General features: G+C 55.8%; 2 protein-coding genes across 2 annotated transcripts in view; one reads left to right on the top strand and one right to left on the bottom strand.

Moving 5' to 3' along the window:
* Positions 1-25,487, top strand: part of RAB10 (RAB10, member RAS oncogene family) — a 97,854-nt gene that overhangs the window by 47,405 nt on the left and 24,962 nt on the right. The gene's annotated exons all lie outside the window — the stretch shown is intronic.
* On the bottom strand, positions 2,507-17,782 carry ASXL2 (ASXL transcriptional regulator 2). Its single transcript, XM_066588375.1, has 7 exons — positions 17,736-17,782; positions 17,010-17,167; positions 16,601-16,764; positions 13,598-13,694; positions 11,322-11,427; positions 10,493-11,129; positions 2,507-9,641 (listed from the first exon to the last, which is right to left on the bottom strand). Exons 1-7 carry the CDS (start codon positions 17,780-17,782, stop codon positions 7,473-7,475), a joined length of 3,378 nt encoding a protein of 1,125 aa, XP_066444472.1. The 3' UTR covers positions 2,507-7,472.

Below are 25,487 nucleotides of genomic sequence, written 5' to 3'. Positions count from 1 at the left end.
AATATACAGAGCTTGTGTTTTTGTTCCACCGTGAGGTCGACAGATCTCTTTCCCAACTTAGTACATACGAGGGACTTGTTGCATTGAAATGGGTAAATAGGAGTCTATAAATATGCAATAGGGTATGTCGAGTGGGTTCCTTCGTCACTGCAAAGCTGCTCAAAAGGTGTCTTCACCCAGCAAATGGGGTAAGGATGGAAGGAAGTGTCAAAGGTGGAGAATCTGCCATGATGACAAGGGAGCCGGGTTTACAATACTTGCCAGGTAGCCATTGCCCTCCTTGGAGGAAATGGTAGGATCTGTATCTATGGCTGAAGATCTATTGATGGAAAGCCCCACCTTCCACACTAGATGGAAAGGCTTTATTTCCCAAGATGGGGAAAGAGAGGGAGAGATACCAGACCTAGGGAAGATCCAGCAATTCACTTTCAGAGTAGGGCTAATTATGGGGTTGGCTTGGGCTTCTGTAGGCGTGTCACCATGAAGCCAAGGTAATGCCGTCAAGGGTGTGAGCAGGAATGCTTGCTCTAAGGAAAACCATTGTTTAAAGTTCCTTATGTCTATGCGAGTCGACAACGAACACCAAATGAAAAGCTTGGCGAAAGGCCACAAAATCTGGTAGGCCAAGTCTGCCCTCCACTTTATGTCTGGCAAGTGTTGAATGTGTGATATGGGTGTGTCTGTCCACCTAAATGAATTTGGCATGGAAATATAGTAAATGCCTAAAAATGGTAATGGGCAAGACCTGAACAATATAAAGGATTTGGGGGAGTATGTTCAGAAAACCATTTTTTTAATGTCTGGAAATCAGTTTGAAAAAAGAAAAAAAAAACTTGAATGAAGCGGCACACAAAGAATTCACAACGTTAAACTTTTTTATTTTGCAATTGCTTACAAATACCTTCTAAAATAAAGAATATGGCGGATGTATAAATTTCCATACACAAATGTACAGGACTCTCTAAAGCTGTACAACAAATTTCTTTACATAAATGATTTTTCTTCTTGCAGTCTGAAAAAATAGTATTTCTTTTCAAAAGGATTTCCTCCCTGCTTCTGCACTATACATACCCTATGGTCCGATGATAACAGTCCCTTTAAAAACATTCACCCCTCTTCCCCCAAATAAAAGAAAAATACAATAAAATCACAGCGGGCCGGATCTTCCCTGACAAATCCAAATCTTATTGCATTTGTGTAAAATCAATCTAAATAAAAGCTCTATCATCTTCACCTCGCTAATGGCGTACACAATACCCTGTATATAAACTCTAAACTCTTTCATATATATATGTATATATATATATTACTTCAAATATATTATTATATGATCATATGCTTAATTCATTTTTGTATCCATATACATAGTGCGAATATAAAAAAATTGGATTACCAAGAGCCATTGAAGAATTTTTGGGGTTTCTCTCCATCTGTAAGCAGAGACAGGCCCCCTCCAAGTTCCAAGCCGGAACCTGTGTATGTTAATGGGTTTTCTAACCCATCAATGAGCATTAACCCTGAGTATCATCTCCACAAATAAAGAGGCCCAGTGGTCAAAACCGCAAGTGTTGATGTCGGTCGGTGTCTACATGATACTAAGGACATATTTCAGAGTGCTCCCAAAGATGTGAGCAGATCCCATGGGAAGCCTTCCTGCTTTCTACTGATGGGAACCTCTCCAGTGTTGGGCAAGAACTATATGGACTTGACGTACCGTCATGTGAACGGGTCCTAATTCTTTGTGCATTAAAAAAGAGAAGATCAATAAGTGGACACCAGTGACTAACTGCAAATATCTTGCCATAGATTACAGACATGGCCACCACTGAACACAAGACTTCTGCCTGCATTAATTAGGATACAATTTCCAATAAAGTTATCTAAAAAGTCTTTAACAAGTAACACATGGCTTATGTTACCTTAGAGTTGGCTTCTAGGAGGCAGGACTGTGTTCTGAAATCATCCATCGTTATTCTTAGCACGAAGACTCATGCAATCACCAAGATTTATGATGCGATGCTTTAACCCTTTGCAATCCAATTTTGGATTCAGGATTTCCTAGGGGGCTTTCTCTTTCTGCCATTATACAATGGCGCCATCTGCTAGCTAGAGCCAGTAGTGCAGTATGTGACATTCTGGAGAGGCCCCCCCGTCAACAGAGCGGCCAGTAATCTACAGTAAGAAAACCCTGCCAGACATCTTCCGACATCGGAGCTGTACAGGCTTCAATCAGAATGTCTTTAGACATCAGACAGTGGACTGGAAAGGGTTAATGGGAGAAGACCTCTATAATAGGACATGTGATGGAATACGGCATATGAGCATAGAAGTACATTATGGGTACGCAAACTACTATAGGTGCCATAGTATGAATTTGCACTACAGCCTCGTGTGGTGCAGAGTGTAAGCTCTCGCCTACGACCTGAAGGTTGCAAGTTCGATCCCGCATGAATCAGGTCCGGCTCAAGGTTGACTCAGCCTTCCATCCTTCCGAGGTCGGTAAAATGAGAACCCAGCTTGGTGGGGGGGTAATAAGTAATAATTACCTGATAGCGCTGCGGAATAAGTTGGCGCTATACAAATACCATGATTTGACCACCATGATTTGAAATATGGACGTGTAACCAGGCCCTAACACTCTACGCCTACTTTAGCGACAGGCACGCCCAGCTCTCCATCCTATCGTACCGTACTATTAAATATGCTTGTGTAGTATTTAGTCTGATTGTATTCCTCCATTCTAAGGCATGTAGCAAACCGAAAACTCTCTAACACGCAAGGCTTCAATTCAATCAATGGACAGTCACTAGAGTCATCCAGGTAGGAGGAACGATCCATCCACAGAGAGATTTCCAGCGATTACTTGGCTGATCGTGTAAAGGTACCTTTATAACAAAGCCACTGCCTTCCTGTCATTGGGGTGGTATTAATGCAGCACTAGTAAGAGTGTGGGGTAATGAGATGTCTCATACCTTCAGTTCATCCTGCTTCTCTACTGTATTGCCATGAATACCGTGACCGTAGGTGACCTACACAACAAAAATATAGATTCTTGAAGAAAAAAAAATCTTAAGAGTGCAAAACGTTTTTTTTTTCCAAAATATGATTTCTTTTATAACATGATGGTGTGAATTATCTTAAAAAAATGTTTTTATAGCATTTTACAGAAACGCATAGGAAGTGGTCTGAATGACCTCGTGACGAGAGATGAGCTTTCCATGAAGAACTGAACAATTGTCTAAAGATGTCAAAACTCAAACCAAAGGCCAACAAGACCCAACAAGACCGCGCACTTCTATTTTCTAGGTGAACCAATTTCTCTCCAACTTTACTTTCGGCATGCACAATAACCTCAGACTCCATAAGTTCTATACTTCCAGTGCTTCCATCTCCTCTTTCAGAATACACTGCCACGATCACAAAACGAGGAGAGTAGGAGACTTTCTTTTCACTCAATCTGACTGACAACAGCTCCCGGGGTGACACAACACTGAGTAGAATACAAAGTCTGTTACTTGAAAAGAGAATCCCCATTGCACACACTTGTCCAAGGAATAAGGCGCGAGATGGAACCCCATTACTGTTCCAAAAATACAGTACTACTGCAATACACACTGAATGGCCAGTTTAGTAGAGACCACCTAGTAGCGCATTGGAACTCTTCTGGCCTTCAGAACAACAGCAATGTGTCGTGGTGTAGATTCCACTAGATTCAATCAATATACAGGAATATTGGCCCATGTGGACAGGAAGCTTCTTGTAGTTTCCGCACCTTAGATGGTGGTAGTGACCTGTTCTGTCCAGCTGATAGGAAGGCGTTATCGATCCATGCAGCTTGTGTCAAATTCTGATCCTCCTATTAGAATGGTACAATAGAAATCTGGGTTTATCTGACCCGGCAATGTTTCTCCGCGGCTCTAATGTTTGCGCTCTTTTGCCCCCCTTCCTCCCTCGAGTCTTGCTTTTCGGGTTCTCTTAGACACAATGCCACTGGAACTGGTTGTCTGCTATTTATAATAGCCCGTCCGTGCTAAGGAATAACAATTGATTTATTTGGAGCACTGGCATCGTATTCGACTACAATCTGCTTGACTGTGCAATGCCCGTTCACCAGGACGATTCTTGACATCCTCATTTAACCCCATTTGGTACAGAGTTGTTATTGTACACATGATCCCCTTTCAATGGATGTTTTCCTCGATCAAGCCATACTCGGTATACTCTCCACACCAGCCCACGAGAAAACCCACATGGTTGGTAGTTAAACCCCGCCTAGTCTAGCACCGATGACCTGGCCTCATTCAAAGTCCCTCAAAATACTGGATTTTCCCATCTAATGTGGATTCACACTGAAACTGATACTCAGAAAACCTGACATGTGATTTTATGCTGCACTCTGGTGTGCAATTTTCAAGCAGGTAAGCGCCAATTGTGAAAGTGCCAGGGGCTCTAATAAAGGGCTGGGGGCTTTAGTAAAAGGGGCTATTCAAGATATAATGCAAATACTTTGAATCACATTACTCTGCTGACAAATGCATGCCTTGCACCCTATGCGGAAATCTGTAGTCTTTGACTCTATCCTATATAAGCAGCATCTTCAGAGTAGTATGAACCTGCAAAAGGTATCCCACAAGGCCCACAATCGAGGAAAGAATAGGCTCACTTGTCCCATTGCAAATATGTCCTCCAAGAAAACATAGGCTCTAGCTGTAGGGATGGGGTCATCTAGCCCATTTTCCCTATGGGATACCCGCACTTCTGCATATTAGACTGACAGACACTAGACTGGCAGGAGGAAGCTGGGAGCCATAATACAATGCAGCCTGAGAGTTAACAGAAAATCAGCATAATTTTCTCTAATATGGATTTAAAGGGGGTGTCCATTTGAAAACTATTTGTAGCCCATCCACAAGACAGGTCCTCAATAGTGGATCAATGAGGGTCCGCTGCCCAGAGTCACCTGTTTGCCGGGCTGGTGCACAGATCTGATTCCTGCAGGAAGTGGACAGCTCCGTTCTCACTGCAGTGGCCCAGGCTTGCTTTACAGGCACAGTTCCCATGGAAGTGAATGGGAACTTTGTCTGCAATACAAAGCCGGGCCACTGCAGTGAGAACGGAGCTGTCCACTTCCTTCATTTCAATGCATGAGCACGCTGGCCTCAGCTGATTAGCAGGGGTCCTGAGTGACAGACCCAAGTTGTTCCACTATTGATAACCTGTCCTGAAAATAGGTCATAAATAGTTTACAAGAGGACAACCCCTTTAATAGAACATGGTGTCATCTACGTTATAGTCACAGGGATATCAGACTGCTCATATATGCATCTTTAGGTGTCTATGGATTCAGTGTTATGTGGGAAGAGCGTGTAATATATTTTCTTCCCCCAATGAAGGGAAGGCTAAAGTTGTGTACATAAGAAGGTAGAGGACGCAGCTGGAAGTCAGCGGGTTATGTTACAAAACGCAGTCAGATGCACTAAAGACAACCTTTAAAAGGGGTCATTGGGATTTTCCCTTTCACCTCCTGTATACAAGGCCTCATTCAGTAGGCAGAAGCCCTTGAGGCCTCTAGGACGAGTCAAGAAGGGACTATGGCTTATCATTGCATACAAAGCTTATGTTGACTGGGGAGCAAAAAGAATCACAGTGTTGTCCACCAATATCTTTTGAAGGCTTCACATAATATTACCCGAGCCCAACTCATTCCTAAGTGCTTATCTACTAACCAAAGTGCTATTTGGACCGAGGCTGCTAGAGGCTCCGGGACCAGCAATATTACATTCTATATGGTCCTGCTTAGCGCAGCCCACATTGTGCGTCTACGTGCAGAACATGGTCAGGCCAGTCCCGATCACCCTACGTAATAAAGCATGCGCCATAGAGAACATAGTAGTCGAGCTGGTCTTGATCACCCTATATACAAGAGTCATGCAATAATTATTGGCAACACCGCTCTACATTTGCAGTAGAGCAAAGTCAGAAAAAATGTGGTATGTGGTTATCTATATAATATCGTTCACACCTCCTCCTCTAACCGGAACGGGTCATTACCCGTCAAATGACATCATCTCACAAAATGCCATGTTCTATCAACAGATTTATTAGGTAGGAATGTATGAAAGTGTCACCTAGGTCTTCGAGAAGCATGTGGTGAACAGACACTGCCATACCGGAGGGTGGCGAGATGGGTAGCAGTGTTTAAGGAAGGACATGAAAGCATTGAACATGAGGCCGGAAGACCACCAATGATGGCCATGCGAAGACTTAGCTGCTGAGATTAGCATGAGCACATTTCTTTCTGGAAAATTCAGGTTGCTCATGCCGTTTCAGCGCAGGCTGGTAGTTCCGTCCATGCCCACGTCTTATCAACTGTGTTAACACGTCTAAGAAAAGATTCTTCTCCTTTTTTATATCGAGCCAGATGGGACGCAGACACTTCCAATCAGTGCCAAGCTTGAACCTCTGAAAGGTGGTGTGGAACCCATTTGTGTTCTCAAGTGTACTGTCAGAACTGAATGCACAGATTTGAATGAAATGTTTATTTCCGTAACCAAATCTTCATATGTCCATCATCAGTCTTCTTCCAGCAACAGGCTGACTCAAGTAACGCAACATTTGTCTGTGGCCATTACAGGCCTACCGGCTCCGGCCTCATGCTGCACATCCCACCACCGTCCGGTATGGCAGTACCCGTTCACCACACGTTTCTCAAAGGCCTTGGTGACACTTTTGTGCGTTCCCACAACGAGCAACCTGAATATTCACTAATGATATCTGCTGACATGGAGAGAACATTGCGCTGCAGGGCGGTTTTTAGCAAGATGCTGACACCTTCTGGTTGGCAGAAGTAGTATAATTGATACTATAGATTATGCTCATGGCCTCTATTTTTGTATTATATACCACATTTTCTCTCACTTTGTTATACTACAAATGTAGCAGGGTGTTGTCAATAGTTTTTGCATGACCCTTGTACATGATGCAATACCATACAGTGGTTGGGCTCAAGCCACTCATACTATGCACCCCAGTATATCAAGTGGTGGTCAGGCTGGTCCAGTACATTATATGACAGTCCTGCTAATAAAAATCTATGTTGGATTCTATATGGGGTGCCCACTGGGCACCGATTTTAGGTAGTTTAAAATTATTGCTTAGTTTGGGGATCCCACGTCTCCCATAGTGCAGCGCTACAAGGGACATATTGCACCAGTCTTTGGAAATCTGGTCTTCAATTTAAAACCAAAATAAAAATCTACTCAACACTTGTGTATTATTTACAGCATTAAGTGCAAACTTATGTCATGACTAATTAGGGCTGGCGAGAACCCTACAACGTACCCGGTAACATCTTCATCTTTAAAAATATCTAAAAAAAAGGGCTTTCCTGGCTGGAGTATGGCCCACTGCAAGGGTTCGCCTTACACAGGTAATAGATCTATCCCGTGAGTATCGGAGAAAATGATTGGAGGTCACCGAACCACAAGGCAGGAGACACAGAGTTTGGAGGGACCAATGCAGTCATCATGGCAGAACGCACCGCAGCCTTTACACATGATCATGGCTTTCAGCCGACAGTAGCATTTGGAAGGAGACATTTCTATACTGCCGTCATCAGTGTACGTCTGGATAGAGATGGGTTGTTCACAACCACCAGAGTTTACACTCTGACTTGAAGGGATTGTTGTGACAGTCACGGAGAAGGATACAACATTCTCCGTATTGGCTGGACTGAAATTTCCGCTTGTCGAGATGGAGGATCTATTTAGGACCTCTGGTGAAGTGGAGATGTTGATTGTGCCACCATAGCCAGACCCAGGTAGACTAGTAGGACTCCCATAAGTCCTTGATGACTGCAGTAACTTAGGGTGCGATGATGGGGGTGAAGCATGGATTCCAAACATGTCAGAGGTATTATGCTTCAACTTGACCCCCAATACATTGGCCATTTTGGCCTGGGCAGCTTGTATTAAATCTCGGGCTATATCTGTCTCGTTGTAAATGTTGCCTTTCGTGACGATTTGAACAGTCTCCTTCACATCAAATGTTGGAAAAAATTCATTGTTTTCCATCTTCTGAGGTTTGGCTTTAGGAGAAGAGGTCCTAAGTGCAGAGCGATGCTCTTCGGTTACAGTGTCTTCCTCTCCACTCTCCAAGAGAGACTCAGTTTCCATTTTAGTCTCTCTATTGTCCACATGCTCGGGAACATTCACAGAAGTATCGACGGTGCTGTCTGAAGGAGCTTGTCTGTACACCTCCGGAACCCTACCGTATGTTGAGATGTTGAGCAGATAATGACCGGACATGGCTGGCTTGGATGACCTTCTGCCAAGAAAACCAAGCATGAACCTCTGAGAAATGTTTTCTCTTTGGGAAATACTGGGGGCTGTATTGAACTCTGATGGATTTGCGTTCTCATGCCAAACCTTCTTAATTAAAGTCTGCAGCACCTGCTCCTGGCTTGAGACATGCTCCTCAGTACCTTGCATTTGATTTCCAGAACTTGTCAAGTCCTTACCTGTAAAAAGTTGCCATATCCTTTGACCTGACGGATGTTGCCGGTTGTGGCACAGAAATCTCTCTAGTTGCTGAGCAGCTGTATTTGATATTCGCTCTGCTTCCTCCCTTCTACAAGGTTCTAATCCTTGTAGTGAACCTTGTGGTCTTTCGGCACATGATAACGGCATGGTCTTCATTTCCACTTTAGTTAGAGGCCTGGGCATGATTTGCTCTAATGGGACATTCTTTCCTTGCAGCAGCTTTGTAACAAGTGGATTATTTGCAGGAATGCTGGAGGTTGACTTGCTGAGCTGCCCACTACCCAAACGTATAGGCTTCAAACTTGGGTTGTGTGCTTGAGTGGATGGTACCTTGTCCATCCCATGGGTTGTGGTAGATGTCCTTAACTTTATGAATGAAGTTTCTGGTTGCAGCTGACTTGGGGCCATCTTTGCAGGTGATAAAGGTGGTAAATGAAGCATCCGCTGCTCTGCTTCATCATCTTGTGTTCTCTTTGCTGAGATGCTTGTGCCTTCGAGAGATAAGACCTTCTCATTCTTGAGGAAGCTTCCACTCGTTGGGGTCTTCAAAATCCCAGAAGGCTGTACAGCTTTATCTGGTGTTACTGGTTCCTGAGTCAGCTTCCTATTGCTGATTAAGTGGTCTCTTGCTGTGCTTTGGGTGATACTTTTTGTACATTCGATGGAGTCAAGTTGATGGGAAGCAACCGTGAATCCGGGTTGTACACAGGGTTTTTGCAGTAACTGTGTTCTTGCTGCACTGTCAGCTGATGCCTGCACCGATTTCTTGACTTCCCTTTGATTTTGGTTATCTGGTATAGGGGGTGAAGATCCCCTTTCACTTCTCCTGCTTCCAGTATTTCCCAAGTCCAGTACTCTGTCTCCGATTTCCCCTCTGGGTCCACCTCCTGAGCCTCCTCCGGGACCAGGTCCGGGGATGGAACCTCCATGGGCTGCGATGGCCGCTGCCCTCTGTGCACGGGCCAAGCGGGCTTTTGCCTTGATGTCTGCAAGTGTGCGGGCTCCTGTTCTGCTAGGACTGGTACCGGTGACTGGAAATGTGGGCCTGGGAGAGACCTGACAGCTGCGAAATGGCTTTTGGGAGATCCGTGCCACAGGAATCTAGACCATGAAAAACAAAGCAAGCAAATGGTTAGTTGTATGATACTGAGACATAGGAGGAATTCACAGAAAAAGCAAATGTCAATGTCTTATAAACCAATCATCTTCAAAGAATTAGCCTGGAAAGTTTGATTTGGGAGGGAAAAGGAACGATGCCTTTCTGTGCACTGGTGATCCAAAACCTACAGTCTACAGTTCCTCATCTATTCCTCAAGCAACTTTGTCTCATTACAAGCCGTTATTTTGCTTTTGTCATTTGCAACTTTTTGAGCTGGTCCCAACCCGAAATAGGATTCTGCAAGAGCTCATTCACTACAATGTAATATCTGGCTGTTGGGGCTGCAGGGTAGCTACCTATAGGTGGCGCTTGAGAGATCGTTGTCCTCCTTCTGTAGGAGAGCTAATTTGCATACATTTTCTCAAGAAGCATTGCCCCAAAGACTTCACCTCCAGGTGAATATCCCCAAGGAGAACCAGTTGCTTTACTTAAAGCATAGTCACCTATAGGTGGCACTAGAGAGACATTTTTCTCCCTTTTGGAGAAGTATTTAATTTTTTTTTTTCCAAGGAGCAATGTACTAAAGCTTCCACCCCTGGTAATCAGTACCATCAGAGACATTGACCTACACTGTGGTCACCTATAGGTGGCACTATAAAGGCAATTTTCATCCTTCTAGAGGAGAAGTATTTTGCATACTTCTCCCCAGGTTGCTCTCCTTATCAGTTGGATCTCCGCAAGGGGAATATATACCTCTCGAGAGTAGAGTGGGGTATTTACAAAACATTCAGAATCAACCATTATGTAGGTAGAATGAACAAAACTTGTTGGACCTTTAACTGGGAGTTCATACCTTGAGTGGTGGCACCTTCTGCTCCAGAAATTGCTGCTGCGTTTCGATAGGAGGCTTACATAAGGCACGAAATGACTGCTGGGACTGGTTGAGTTCCATCATACGTGGACTCTTCTCAGGAGCAGCCGGATGATCCTCCCCGACCTCCAGACGTCTCTTGGCTCCAGTGCTGAGGGTGGTTGTTTCAGCCTTCTCTGGTGACTCAAAGCTTTGAGGAAGGTTGACCTGACTTGACATTGCTCCTGTTGATTGTACATGGGTCGGGCTCTTTGGTTTGATGGGAGTCATGCAAATATGGCTCTTCGACTCCTTGTCTTTGGACTCACAGGTGGCTAGAGCCTCTTTAGTGGTTTCGGTTTTCTCGTTGACTTCTTGTTTTTCACTTTCAGCTGTGGTCCCCTCAATAACGGCCCCGTTCCTTGTCTCAGGCTCTTTTATGGCTTCTGTAACTTCGGGGTTCTCATGATTGTCCTGGTCGTCTTCAATCTTCATAGACCACTGCCCTTCTACAGATGGACTGCTTGTGGTGTCTTGAGTGGGATCTATTGCAATGTGTACGATGGGAGGGGATACTCTGCCCTCAATCTCGCTGTCTTCTGCAGTCATCTTACTTAGTTCCTCTTCAGTCATACCAGAACTTCGAAGACAAAAATGGCGGATGGATTGTTAGTATAGTACAGTGTAAAGCAAAACGTATAGCCTTGGCTGGGGCAGATGAGTAACAACCTCCTCCCTAGTAGATCTCTTACAACCAGTGATCTCAGGAATATCCGCTTTACACAACCAACCTGACACCAGCACTTCATCTAATTCTAAAGTCTGGACGTACTTCTCTCCATAGTAACTCTCGTAGAACTGCTCCTTCCAGGACTCCACCTTCTTCTCCTTCTCAATCTCCTGACGAATTCTCAGTTGCATCTCCGGCGTGAATTCACCTGTCAATCAACATACATAGAAAGACTGCTTACCCAGAGACAGAGACCGTGCAGGAGAGTGCTGGGTGCTATAGAGACTGCTTACCAGGAAAGACATTGTATAAGAGTTCTGAGGGCTGCAGCTACCTGAAGGCAGGAGGTGCAGGAAAGCCTAGAGAGACAGCTTGCCCAAAACAGAGACATTGTAAGAGTGTTCTGGAGAATGCAAAAAGACTGCTTACACTAAACAGAGACAGTGCAGGAGACTGCTGGGTGCTCTTAAGACTACGTACCCTGCACACTCTCTCTTCTAGGTAAGTAGTCTCAATAACACCCAGCACTCTTGTGCTAAGTTTTGGGTTATCAGTCTCTTTTCAGCCCACAGAACTCTCCTCCAATGTCTTTGTCCTGTATAAAGAGTCTTTATCGTCCCCAGCACTCTCCTGCACACGCTGTGAGTGCTGGGGGCTATACTGTCTACGCAGGACAAGAAAGTGCTGGGGACTGTACAGACTGCTCACCCAGGACAGAGTCAGTATAGGAGAGTGCCAGGGACTGTGCAGACTGCTCACCCAGGACAGAGTCAGCACAGGAGAGTGCTGGGGACTGTACAGACTGCTCATCCAGGACAGAGTCAGTATAAGAGAGTGCCAGGGACTGTACAGACTGCTCACCCACGACAGAGTCAGTATAGGAGAGTAAGAGGGACTGTACAGACTGCTGGGGATTGTACAGACTGCTCACCCAGGACAGAGTCAGTATAGGAGAGTGCCAGGGATTGTACAGACTGCTCACCCAGGACAGAGTCAGTTTAGGAGAGTGCTGGGGATTGTACAGACTGCTCACCCAGGACAGAGTCAGTATAGGAGAGTGCTGGGGATTGTGCAGACTACTCACCCAGGACAGAGTCAGCACAGGAGAGTGCTGGGGATTGTACAGACTGCTCACCCAGGACAGAATCAGTACAGGTGAGTGTCCTGGGTGAGCAGTCTGTACAATCCCCAGCACTCTCCTGTTCTGACTCTGTCCTGGGTGAGCAGTCTGCACAATCCCTAACACTCTCCTATACTGACTCTGTCCTGGGTGAGCAGTCTGTACAATCCCCAGCAGAATCAGTATAGGAGAGTGCTGGGGATTGTGCAGACTGCTCACCCAGGACAGAGTCAGTACAGGAGAGTGATGAGGACTGTACAGACTGCTCACCCAGGACAGAGTCAGCACAGGAGAGTGCTGGGGATTATACAGACTGCTTACTCAAGACACAGTCAGTACAGGTGAGTGCCAGGGATTGTACAGACTGCTCACCCAGGACAGAGTCAGCACAGGAGAGTGCTGGGGATTGTGCAGACTGCTCACCCAGGACAGAGTTAGTAAAGGAGAGCGCTGGAGATTGTACAGACTGCTCACCCAGGACAGAGTCAGTATAGGAGAGTGCTGGGGATTGTGCAGACTGCTCACCCAGGACAGAGTCAGCACAGGAGAGTGTCCTGGGTGAGCAGTCTGTACAATCCCCAGCACTCACCTGTACTGATTCTGTCCAATCCCCAGCAGTCTCCTGTGCTGCCTCTGTCCTGGGTGAGCAGTCTGCACAATCCCCAGCACTCTCCTATACTGACTCTGTCCTGGGTGAGCAGTCTGTACAATCCCCAGCAGAGTCAGTATAGGAGAGTGCTGGGGATTGTGCAGACTGCTCACCCAGGACAGAGTCAGCACAGGAGAGTGCTGGGGAATGTGCAGACTGCTCACCCAGGACAGAGTCAGTACAGGAGAGTGATGAGGACTGTACAGACTGCTCACCCAGGACAGAGTCAGTACAGGAGAGTGATGAGGACTGTACAGACTGCTCACCCAGGACAGAGTCAGCACAGGAGAGTGCTGGGGATTATACAGACTGCTTACCCAAGACACAGTCAGTACAGGTGAGTGCCAGGGATTGTACAGACTGCTCACCCAGGACAGAGTCAGTATAGGAGAGTGCTGGGGATTGTGCAGACTGCTCACCCAGGACAGAGTCAGCACAGGAGAGTGCTGGGGATTGTGCAGACTGCTCACCCAGGACAGAGTCAGTATAGGAGAGTGCTGGGGATTGTACAGACTGCTTACCCAGGATATAGACTGTACAGTAGAGTGATGGCAGCAGGTTACATATGGAATATAAGACTTTTACATCGCCACCCTAATATGGTCTCACCTTCTGACAGGCGTTCCTTCCAGCTCTGAGACGCTGATGTAAAAAACTCGTTATTAAGAGCCGAACTGTTCAGTTTCATGAGTCCGTCGGGTCCAGCCTGCAGGGGGAACGACAAGAGTGACTCCTCCTACTCTGGAGCATTATGAGAACACCCTATCAAAGGCTGACTATAGCGCCAGTGTAACAGAGGGGTGCAGTATAAAACTTTACAAGCCATTTACTATACTTGCAAAGTGAATGTGATCCTAGCCTGTGTTACTTATACCTATCCTCTCCCCCAAGAGCTTCTGCAGCAGCTGGGATAATCAAACATAAGAGTCAATACAGAGGAGTGCAAGGATATCGTAATGGCAAGTATATAAGTGTGTCAATCTACCCTTTGCCATTCCTGCAGGGCAGAACATGCGGGCTGCAAGTCATTACTCCATGAAGCCCATATGTGAGATGACAGGAGGGTCTCTCATCCTTACATGATTTACAGTGGTGCTTAAAAGTTTGTGAACCCTTCAGAATTATCCATATTTCTGCTTAGAAAAACCACATCAGATTTTCACACAAGTCCTAAAACTAGATGAAGAGGCCCAAATCCAACAAACAAGTCAAAAATATTAGACGTGGTCATTTCCATCAATGGGATGACAATCTAATGCGAGCGTTTTATGTTAAGAAATGGGATCTGTCAAAGTCTGGACATCAGAAGAAGAGTTGTTGATGCTCATCGGGCTGCAAAAAGTTACAAAACCATCGTTAAAGCGTCTGGACTCCACCAATCCACAGTCAGACAGATTGTGCAGAAATGGAAGAAATGCAAACCTTTATCACCCACCTAAGAGCAGTCAATCATCAATGATCACACCAACAACAAGGCATATAATAGTCCAAGAGGTCACAAAGAAACCCAATGTAACCTCTAAGCAACTAAAGGCTCACATTAGCTAACAGTAATATTCAGCATCAGGGGAACCCTGAACAGCAATGGTGTGCCATCAGGAGGACCCTGAACAGCAATAGTGTGCCATCAGGAGCACTCTGAACAACAATGGTGTGCCACCAGGAGGACCCTGAACAACAATGGTGTGCCACCAGGAGGTCCCTGAACAACAATGGTGTGCCATCAGAAGGTCCCTGAACAACAATGGTGTGCCATCAGAAGGTCTCTGAACAACAATGGTGTGCCATCAGAAGGTCACTGAACAACAATGGTGTGCCACCAGGAGGACTCTGAGCAACAATGGTGTGCCATCAGGAGGACTCTGAACAACAATGGTGTGCCATCAGGAGGACCCTGAACAACAATGGTGTGCCATCAGGAGGACTCTGAACAACAATGGTGTGCCATCAGGAGGACTCTGAACAACAATGGTGTGCCATCAGGAGGACTCTGAACAACAATGGTGTGCCATCAGGAGGACTCTGAACAACAATGGTGTGCCATCAGGAGGACTCTGAACAACAATGGTGTGCCATCAGGAGGACTCTGAACAACAATGGTGTGCCATCAGGAGGACTCTGAACAACAATGGTGTGCCATCAGGAGGACTCTGAACAACAATGGTGTGCCACCAGGAGGACTCTGAGCAACAATGGTGTGCCATCAGGAGGACTCTGAACAACAATGGTGTGCCATCAGGAGGACCCTGAACAACAATGGTGTGCCATCAGGAGGACTCTGAACAACAATGGTGTGCCATCAGGAGGACTCTGAACAACAATGGTGTGCCATCAGGAGGACTCTGAACAACAATGGTGTGCCATCAGGAGGACTCTGAACAACAATGGTGTGCCATCAGGAGGACTCTGAACAACAATGGTGTGCCATCAGGAGGACTCTGAACAACAATGGTGTGCCATCAGGAGGACTCTGAACAACAATGGTGTGCCATCAGGAGGACTCTGAACAACAATGGTGTGCCATCAGGAGGTGTCTGAACAACAATGGTGTGCCATCAGGAGGACTCTGAACAACAATGGTGTGCCATCAGGAGGACTCTGAACAACAATGGTGTGCCATCAGGACTCTGAGCAACAATGGTGTGCCATCAGGAGGACTCTGAACAACAATGGTATGTCATCAGGAGGTCCCTGAACAACAATCGTGTGCCATCAGGAGGTGTCTGAACAACAATCGTGTGCCATCAGGAGGTCACTTAAGAAAAACGGTGTGCATGGCAGGATTGCAAGGGGAAAAAAAGGCTACTCTTCAAAAGAACAATGCTGCCTGTCTGCTGTTTAAGTACAGGTGGACTAGCCAAAAGGCTATTGCGACAATGTGTTGTGGACGGATGAGACCTAATAGAGCATTTTGGCTTAAATGAGGAGCGTTATGTTAGGAGAAAGATAAACACAGCATTATAGCCTAAACACCCCACAGATCCGTGACACCCAGTGGTGATGGTATCAGGGTTTGGGCCGGCTTTGGTGCATCTGGGCAAGAACGGCTCGCCACCATTGATGGAACAAGAAATTCTGAATTATCCCAGCCAATTGTACAGGTAAATATCTGGACATGTGAGCCGAATCTGAGAGAACATGAGACGGGCATCAACATAACGGGCCGAAGCACAAGTCAAGCTACAAAACAACGGCTAAAGGAGGGCCAAGTCATCTGCTGCCCTTAATCCCACAGACCTGTTGTGGAGGGAGCTGAAGCTGCAGATCAGGGGAGGCAACCACCAACATGGGAGGGGTGAAGAGGTTGTGTACGGAGGCATGGGCTGATGGGCAGCGCCAATCAACCATTACTGGAAACGTTAAGATGCCATTACTGCAGCCAAGAGCGTCACACCAGATACTGGGAGCAAAGGTTCACATACTTTTGCCACTCACAGACATGTGATACTGGGTCATCTTGACTCACTGCTTTGATTTCGGTCTCTTGGTCTGCTTTTAGAAAATCTAACGTAGTTTTAGGTTAAATATAAGCAAAATAATTGAAAATTCTGAAGGGTTCACAAACTTTCAAGCACTGCTGTATAGGCACCCCCATCACTATAGTCTGCTCACCGGACGGTCCACCTCTGGCAAGAGTCGCAGAAGTCGTTGCTGGCAGTCCACGGGGAGCAGTGAGAAGGTGTGCTTATTAATCAGCGCCCGCAGGTTGGTGTTCACCAAAATCGAATCTGGCGTCTCCACGTCGATCTCGGCCCCTTTGGTCCTCTTCAAGTGTCCTGTGAGGGAAATCAGAGACGTCTTACAGAGTGGGCAGAGACGTCTTACAGAGCGGGCAGAGACGTCTTACAGAGCGGGCAGAGACGTCTTACAGAGCGGGCAGAGACGTCTTACAGAGCGGGCGCCTCTACTGGCCTGTGTCAGTGTTAATGGATGAGATATTATATATATGTTATATATACATATCCCGCCCCTCCCCCTCCTCCTGACACAGGGCGGTGATAGGGAAGAGCTGTGCACGTACTGTGAGACGCTGCGGGCTTCGCTGGAGTGATGGCGCTCGCGGTTTTCACGGTTTTCAGTATGAGGTGTTGCGTGGACGGAACTGGGATCCCAGATCGCCGCCGCTGCTGCTTCTTCTGCTGCTGCTGCTTGAGGGCCTGCAGGGAAAGATGGGGTACACTGCGTTATATACATACTGTCACCCTACTGGGGTACACTGTACTACACATCCCCTCCCCCATACAAGAGAAAGAGGGTATACTGCATTATACACCCGTCTCCCAAGGGGGATACGCTGTAATATTCAGCCCCTCCCCTACACAGAAGCGAAAGCGGGGTACTCTGTATAAGCCAACACCTCAGGGTCATAGTGGGGGTCCCGAGCGACAGCCCTTGTACAATATACTGGGGATACCCTGCAGCGGGTTCAGAATTGTCAGCAGAGGGCGCCAGGCTACAGTCAGAGTCTACCGCTCCTGAAATGGGTCATATTACTGACCAATAGAGCGCATTCACCTGTCTTAACCCCTTAGTGACAGCCAATACCTCTTTTTACAGCGGTCACTGATAGGCTATAAACATGTTTTTAAAAACGGGGTCTTGGCTGACTGCTGACAGCGGGGCTCCTGCTCTAACAGCCTGGAGTAGAGAAACCTCAGATCCTGCAGTTTAACCCTTTACATATAACAATCCATAGCAACTGCAGCATGTAAGCAGCTGACAGGGGAGGGGGCGCTCTTACGGTCACCCATCAGCATCCTGCAAAGTAATCACAGGGTACCAACGGGGTCCCATGTCGGCCATGTAAGTCCATTTGTAAGGCCCCGCCTCCGGCGGTCTAGGTGGCCGCACTATAGAAGTAATACAGTGTACTATTCTAGCGATCAAACAAGTCCGCTTCAAGGACAAAAACGAAGCATCAAAAAAGGTCAATAAAAAAGGAAAAGATTTAAATTAAAAAAAAAATATCCAGATGAAAAAAAAATCCTTTTTCCGCACAAAAACTCTTGTTAAATTGATAAAACGCCAAAAGCAGCGTATAACGGTTATTAGCGCACGCGTGACGACCCGGACAACGGAAATACTTCGTTACTGATCCCGTCTGGTGAGCGCCGGGAAAATAACTAAAAAAAAGTTATTTTTCCGAATGGCGAAGAACGTAAAAATAAAACCCAAAGCCCTGCTGGAAGTCCTGGGTGGTTTCTTCATCTTCCCTCAACAAAATCTAATAAATGTTCTATAGCACATTACACGGACCCCCAAGTGCGGCCAGTAAAGATACGACTCGTTCCACAAAACAACAAGCCCTCATACGGCAGTCAGCGAGCTATCGCCTTGTCACTAAGGTCCTTTACACAGGACTGTTGCTGGACGTAGAAGCAATCCCACTGACTCGGAGGGGGACGGGGATCGTTCCGGGGGCCGGGGCGGAGGGGGACGGGGATCGTTCCGGGGGCCGGGGCGGAGGGGGACGGGGATCGTTCCGGGGGCCGGGGCGGAGGGGGACGGGGATCGTTCCGGGGGCCGGGGCGGAGGGGGACGGGGATCGTTCCGGGGGCCGGGGCGGAGGGGGACGGGGATCGTTCCGGGGGCCGGGGCGGAGGGGGACGGGGATCGTTCCGGGGGCCGGGGCGGAGGGGGACGGGGATCGTTCCGGGGGCCGGGGCGGAGGGGGACGGGGATCGTTCCGGGGGCCGGGGATCGTTCCGGGGGCCGGGGATCGTTCCGGGGGCCGGGGATCGTTCCGGGGGCCGGGGATCGTTCCGGGGGACGGGGATCGTTCCGGGGGACGGGGATCGTTCCGGGGGACGGGGATCGTTCCGGGGGACGGGGCAGAGGGGGCCGGGGCAGAGGGGGCCGGGGATCGTTCCGGGGGACGGGGATCGTTCCGGGGGACGGGGATCGTTCCGGGGGACGGGGATCGTTCCGGGGGACGGGGATCGTTCCGGGGGACGGGGCAGAGGGGGACGGGGATCGTTCCGGGGGCCGGGGCAGAGGGGGACGGGGATCGTTCCGGGGGCCGGGGATCGTTCCGGGGGCCGGGGATCGCTCCGGGGGCCGGGGATCGCTCCGGGGGCCGGGGATCGCTCCGGGGGCCGGGGATCGCTCCGGGGCGGAGGGGGCCGGGGATCGCTCCGGGGCGGAGGGGGACGGGGATCGCTCCGGGGCGGAGGGGGACGGGGATCGTTCCGGGGTCCGGGGCGGAGGGGGACGGGGATCGTTCCGGGGCCCGGGGCGGAGGGGGACGGGGATCGTTCCGGGGTCCGGGGCGGAGGGGGACGGGGATCGTTCCGGGGCCCGGGGCGGAGGGGGACGGGGATCGTTCCGGGGCCCGGGGCGGAGGGGGACGGGGATCGCTCCGGGGCGGAGGCGGACGGGGATCGTTCCGGGGTCCGGGGCGGAGGGGGACGGGGATCGTTCCGGGGGACGGGGCGGAGGCGGACGGGGATCGTTCCGGGGGACGGGGCGGAGGCGGACGGGGATCGTTCCGGGGGACGGGGCGGAGGCGGACGGGGATCGTTCCGGGGGACGGGGCGGAGGGGGCCGGGGATCGCTCCGGGGGCCGGGCATCGCTCCGGGGGCCGGGCATCGCTCCGGGGGCCGGGCATCGCTCCGGGGGCCGGGGAGCGCTCCGGGGGCCGGGGAGCGCTCCGGGGGCCGGGGAGCGCTCCGGGGGCCGGGGAGCGCTCCGGGGGCCGGGGAGCGCTCCGGGGGCCGGGGAGCGCTCCGGGGGCCGGGGAGCGCTCCGGGGGCCGGGGAGCGCTCCGGGGGACGGGGAGCGCTCCGGGGGACGGGGATCGCTCCGGGGGACGGGGATCGCTCCGGGGGACGGGGATCGCTCCGGGGGACGGGGATCGCTCCGGGGGACGGGGATCGCTCCGGGGGCCGGGGATCGCTCCGGGGGCCGGGGATCGCTCCGGGGGCCGGGGATCGCTCCGGGGGGCCGGGGATCGCTCCGGGGGACGGGGATCGCTCCGGGGGACGGGGATCGCTCCGGGGGACGGGGATCGCTCCGGGGGACGGGGATCGCTCCGGGGGACGGGGATCGCTCCGGGGGACGGGGATCGCTCCGGGGGACGGGGATCGCTCCGGGGCGGAGGGGGACGGGGATCGCTCCGGGGCGGAGGGGGACGGGGATCGCTCCGGGGCGGAGGGGGACGGGGATCGCTCCGGGGCGGAGGGGGACGGGGATCGCTCCGGGGCGGAGGGGGACGGGGATCGCTCCGGGGCGGAGGGGGACGGGGATCGCTCCGGGGCGGAGGGGGACGGGGATCGCTCCGGGGCGGAGGGGGACGGGGATCGCTCCGGGGCGGAGGGGGACGGGGATCGCTCCGGGGCGGAGGGGGACGGGGATCGTTCCGGGGTCCGGGGCGGAGGGGGACGGGGATCGTTCCGGGGTCCGGGGCGGAGGGGGACGGGGATCGTTCCGGGGTCCGGGGCGGAGGGGGACGGGGATCGTTCCGGGGTCCGGGGCGGAGGGGGACGGGGATCGTTCCGGGGGACGGGGATCGCTCCGGGGGACGGGGATCGCTCCGGGGGACGGGGATCGCTCCGGGGGACGGGGATCGCTCCGGGGGACGGGGATCGCTCCGGGGGACGGGGATCGCTCCGGGGGACGGGGATCGCTCCGGGGGACGGGGATCGCTCCGGGGGACGGGGATCGCTCCGGGGGACGGGGATCGCTCCGGGGGACGGGGATCGCTCCGGGGGACGGGGATCGCTCCGGGGGACGGGGATCGCTCCGGGGGACGGGGATCGCTCCGGGGCGGAGGGGGACGGGGATCGCTCCGGGGCGGAGGGGGACGGGGATCGCTCCGGGGCGGAGGGGGACGGGGATCGCTCCGGGGCGGAGGGGGACGGGGATCGCTCCGGGGCGGAGGGGGACGGGGATCGTTCCGGGGTCCGGGGCGGAGGGGGACGGGGATCGTTCCGGGGTCCGGGGCGGAGGGGGACGGGGATCGTTCCGGGGTCCGGGGCGGAGGGGGACGGGGATCGTTCCGGGGTCCGGGGCGGAGGGGGACGGGGATCGTTCCGGGGTCCGGGGCGGAGGGGGACGGGGATCGTTCCGGGGTCCGGGGCGGAGGGGGACGGGGATCGTTCCGGGGTCCGGGGCGGAGGGGGACGGGGATCGTTCCGGGGTCCGGGGCGGAGGGGGACGGGGATCGCTCCGGGGTCCGGGGCGGAGGGGGACGGGGATCGCTCCGGGGGACGGGGATCGCTCCGGGGGACGGGGATCGCTCCGGGGGACGGGGATCGCTCCGGGGGACGGGGATCGCTCCGGGGGACGGGGATCGCTCCGGGGGACGGGGATCGCTCCGGGGGACGGGGATCGCTCCGGGGGACGGGGATCGCTCCGGGGGACGGGGATCGCTCCGGGGGACGGGGATCGCTCCGGGGGACGGGGATCGCTCCGGGGCGGAGGGGGACGGGGATCGCTCCGGGGCGGAGGGGGACGGGGATCGCTCCGGGGCGGAGGGGGACGGGGATCGCTCCGGGGCGGAGGGGGACGGGGATCGCTCCGGGGCGGAGGGGGACGGGGATCGTTCCGGGGTCCGGGGCGGAGGGGGACGGGGATCGTTCCGGGGTCCGGGGCGGAGGGGGACGGGGATCGTTCCGGGGTCCGGGGCGGAGGGGGACGGGGATCGTTCCGGGGTCCGGGGCGGAGGGGGACGGGGATCGTTCCGGGGTCCGGGGCGGAGGGGGACGGGGATCGTTCCGGGGTCCGGGGCGGAGGGGGACGGGGATCGTTCCGGGGTCCGGGGCGGAGGGGGACGGGGATCGTTCCGGGGTCCGGGGCGGAGGGGGACGGGGATCGTTCCGGGGTCCGGGGCGGAGGGGGACGGGGATCGTTCCGGGGTCCGGGGCGGAGGGGGACGGGGATCGTTCCGGGGTCCGGGGCGGAGGGGGACGGGGATCGCTCCGGGGTCCGGGCGGAGGGGGACGGGGATCGCTCCGGGGGACGGGGATCGCTCCGGGGGACGGGGATCGCTCCGGGGGACGGGGATCGCTCCGGGGGACGGGGATCGCTCCGGGGGACGGGGATCGCTCCGGGGGACGGGGATCGCTCCGGGGGACGGGGATCGCTCCGGGGGACGGGGATCGCTCCGGGGGACGGGGATCGCTCCGGGGCGGAGGGGGACGGGGATCGCTCCGGGGCGGAGGGGGACGGGGATCGCTCCGGGGCGGAGGGGGACGGGGATCGCTCCGGGGCGGAGGGGGACGGGGATCGCTCCGGGGCGGAGGGGGACGGGGATCGCTCCGGGGGACGGGGATCGCTCCGGGGCGGAGGGGGACGGGGATCGCTCCGGGGCGGAGGGGGACGGGGATCGCTCCGGGGCGGAGGGGGACGGGGATCGCTCCGGGGCGGAGGGGGACGGGGATCGCTCCGGGGCGGAGGGGGACGGGGATCGCTCCGGGGCGGAGGGGGACGGGGATCGTTCCGGGGCGGAGGGGGACGGGGATCGTTCCGGGGCGGAGGGGGACGGGGATCGTTCCGGGGTCCGGGGCGGAGGGGGACGGGGATCGTTCCGGGGCCCGGGGCGGAGGGGGACGGGGATCGTTCCGGGGCCCGGGGCGGAGGGGGACGGGGATCGTTCCGGGGGACTGGGCGGAGGGGGACGGGGATCGTTCCGGGGGACGGGGATCGTTCCGGGGGACGGGGATCGTTCCGGGGGACGGGGATCGTTCCGGGGGACGGGGATCGTTCCGGGGGCCGGGGCAGAGGGGGACGGGGATCGTTCCGGGGGCCGGGGCAGAGGGGGACGGGGATCGTTCCGGGGGCCGGGGCAGAGGGGGACGGGGATCGTTCCGGGGGCCGGGGCAGAGGGGGACGGGGATCGTTCCGGGGCCGGGGCAGAGGGGGACGGGGATCGTTCCGGGGGCCGGGGCAGAGGGGGACGGGGATCGTTCCGGGGGCCGGGGATCGCTCCGGGGGCCGGGGATCGCTCCGGGGGCCGGGGATCGCTCCGGGGGCCGGGGATCGCTCCGGGGGCCGGGGATCGCTCCGGGGGCCGGGGATCGCTCCGGGGGCCGGGGATCGCTCCGGGGGCCGGGGATCGCTCCGGGGGCCGGGGATCGCTCCGGGGGCCGGGGATCGCTCCGGGGGCCGGGGATCGCTCCGGGGGCCGGGGATCGCTCCGGGGGCCGGGGATCGCTCCGGGGGCCGGGGATCGCTCCGGGGGCCGGGGATCGCTCCGGGGGCCGGGAATCGCTCCGGGGGACGGGGATCGCTCCGGGGGACGGGGATCGCTCCGGGGGACGGGGATCGCTCCGGGGCGGAGGGGGACGGGGATCGCTCCGGGGCGGAGGGGGACGGGGATCGCTCCGGGGCGGAGGGGGACGGGGATCGCTCCGGGGCGGAGGGGGACGGGATCGCTCCGGGGCGGAGGGGGACGGGGATCGTTCCGGGGTCCGGGGCGGAGGGGGACGGGGATCGTTCCGGGGTCCGGGGCGGAGGGGGACGGGGATCGTTCCGGGGTCCGGGGCGGAGGGGGACGGGGATCGTTCCGGGGTCCGGGGCGGAGGGGGACGGGGATCGTTCCGGGGTCCGGGGCGGAGGGGGACGGGGATCGTTCCGGGGTCCGGGGCGGAGGGGGACGGGGATCGTTCCGGGGTCCGGGGCGGAGGGGGACGGGGATCGTTCCGGGGTCCGGGGCGGAGGGGGACGGGGATCGCTCCGGGGTCCGGGGCGGAGGGGGACGGGGATCGCTCCGGGGGACGGGGATCGCTCCGGGGGACGGGGATCGCTCCGGGGGACGGGGATCGCTCCGGGGGACGGGGATCGCTCCGGGGGACGGGGATCGCTCCGGGGGACGGGGATCGCTCCGGGGGACGGGGATCGCTCCGGGGGACGGGGATCGCTCCGGGGGACGGGGATCGCTCCGGGGGACGGGGATCGCTCCGGGGGACGGGGATCGCTCCGGGGGACGGGGATCGCTCCGGGGCGGAGGGGGACGGGGATCGCTCCGGGGCGGAGGGGGACGGGGATCGCTCCGGGGCGGAGGGGGACGGGGATCGCTCCGGGGCGGAGGGGGACGGGGATCGCTCCGGGGCGGAGGGGGACGGGGATCGTTCCGGGGTCCGGGATCGCTCCGGGGCGGAGGGGGACGGGGATCGTTCCGGGGTCCGGGGCGGAGGGGGACGGGGATCGTTCCGGGGTCCGGGGCGGAGGGGGACGGGGATCGTTCCGGGGTCCGGGGCGGAGGGGGACGGGGATCGTTCCGGGGTCCGGGGCGGAGGGGGACGGGGATCGTTCCGGGGTCCGGGGCGGAGGGGGACGGGGATCGTTCCGGGGTCCGGGGCGGAGGGGGACGGGGATCGCTCCGGGGTGGAGGGGGACGGGGATCGTTCCGGGGGACTGGGCGGAGGGGGACGGGGATCGTTCCGGGGGACTGGGCGGAGGGGGACGGGGATCGTTCCGGGGGACGGGGATCGTTCCGGGGGACGGGGATCGTTCCGGGGGACGGGGATCGTTCCGGGGGACGGGGATCGTTCCGGGGGCCGGGGCAGAGGGGGACGGGGATCGTTCCGGGGGCCGGGGCAGAGGGGGACGGGGATCGTTCCGGGGGCCGGGGCAGAGGGGGACGGGGATCGTTCCGGGGGCCGGGGCAGAGGGGGACGGGGATCGTTCCGGGGGCCGGGGCAGAGGGGGACGGGGATCGTTCCGGGGGCCGGGGCAGAGGGGGACGGGGATCGTTCCGGGGGCCGGGGATCGCTCCGGGGGCCGGGGATCGCTCCGGGGGCCGGGGATCGCTCCGGGGGCCGGGGATCGCTCCGGGGGCCGGGGATCGCTCCGGGGGCCGGGGATCGCTCCGGGGGCCGGGGATCGCTCCGGGGGCCGGGGATCGCTCCGGGGGCCGGGGATCGCTCCGGGGGCCGGGGATCGCTCCGGGGGCCGGGGATCGCTCCGGGGGCCGGGGATCGCTCCGGGGGCCGGGAATCGCTCCGGGGGACGGGGATCGCTCCGGGGGACGGGGATCGCTCCGGGGGACGGGGATCGCTCCGGGGCGGAGGGGGACGGGGATCGCTCCGGGGCGGAGGGGGACGGGGATCGCTCCGGGGCGGAGGGGGACGGGGATCGCTCCGGGGCGGAGGGGACGGGGATCGCTCCGGGGCGGAGGGGGACGGGGATCGTTCCGGGGCGGAGGGGGACGGGGATCGTTCCGGGGCGGAGGGGACGGGGATCGTTCCGGGGTCCGGGGCGGAGGGGGACGGGGATCGTTCCGGGGCCCGGGGCGGAGGGGGACGGGATCGTTCCGGGGCCCGGGGCGGAGGGGGACGGGGATCGTTCCGGGGTCCGGGGCGGAGGGGGACGGGGATCGCTCCGGGGTGGAGGGGGACGGGGATCGTTCCGGGGTCCGGGGCGGAGGGGGACGGGGATCGTTCCGGGGTCCGGGGCGGAGGGGGACGGGGATCGCTCCGGGGTGGAGGGGGACGGGGATCGTTCCGGGGGACTGGGCGGAGGGGGACGGGGATCGTTCCGGGGGACTGGGCGGAGGGA

The sequence above is a fragment of the Eleutherodactylus coqui genome, chromosome 1, assembly GCF_035609145.1.
Source record: "Eleutherodactylus coqui strain aEleCoq1 chromosome 1, aEleCoq1.hap1, whole genome shotgun sequence".
Lineage (NCBI taxonomy): Eukaryota > Metazoa > Chordata > Amphibia > Anura > Eleutherodactylidae > Eleutherodactylus > Eleutherodactylus coqui.
This window is presented reverse-complemented; position numbering and strand designations above follow the sequence as displayed.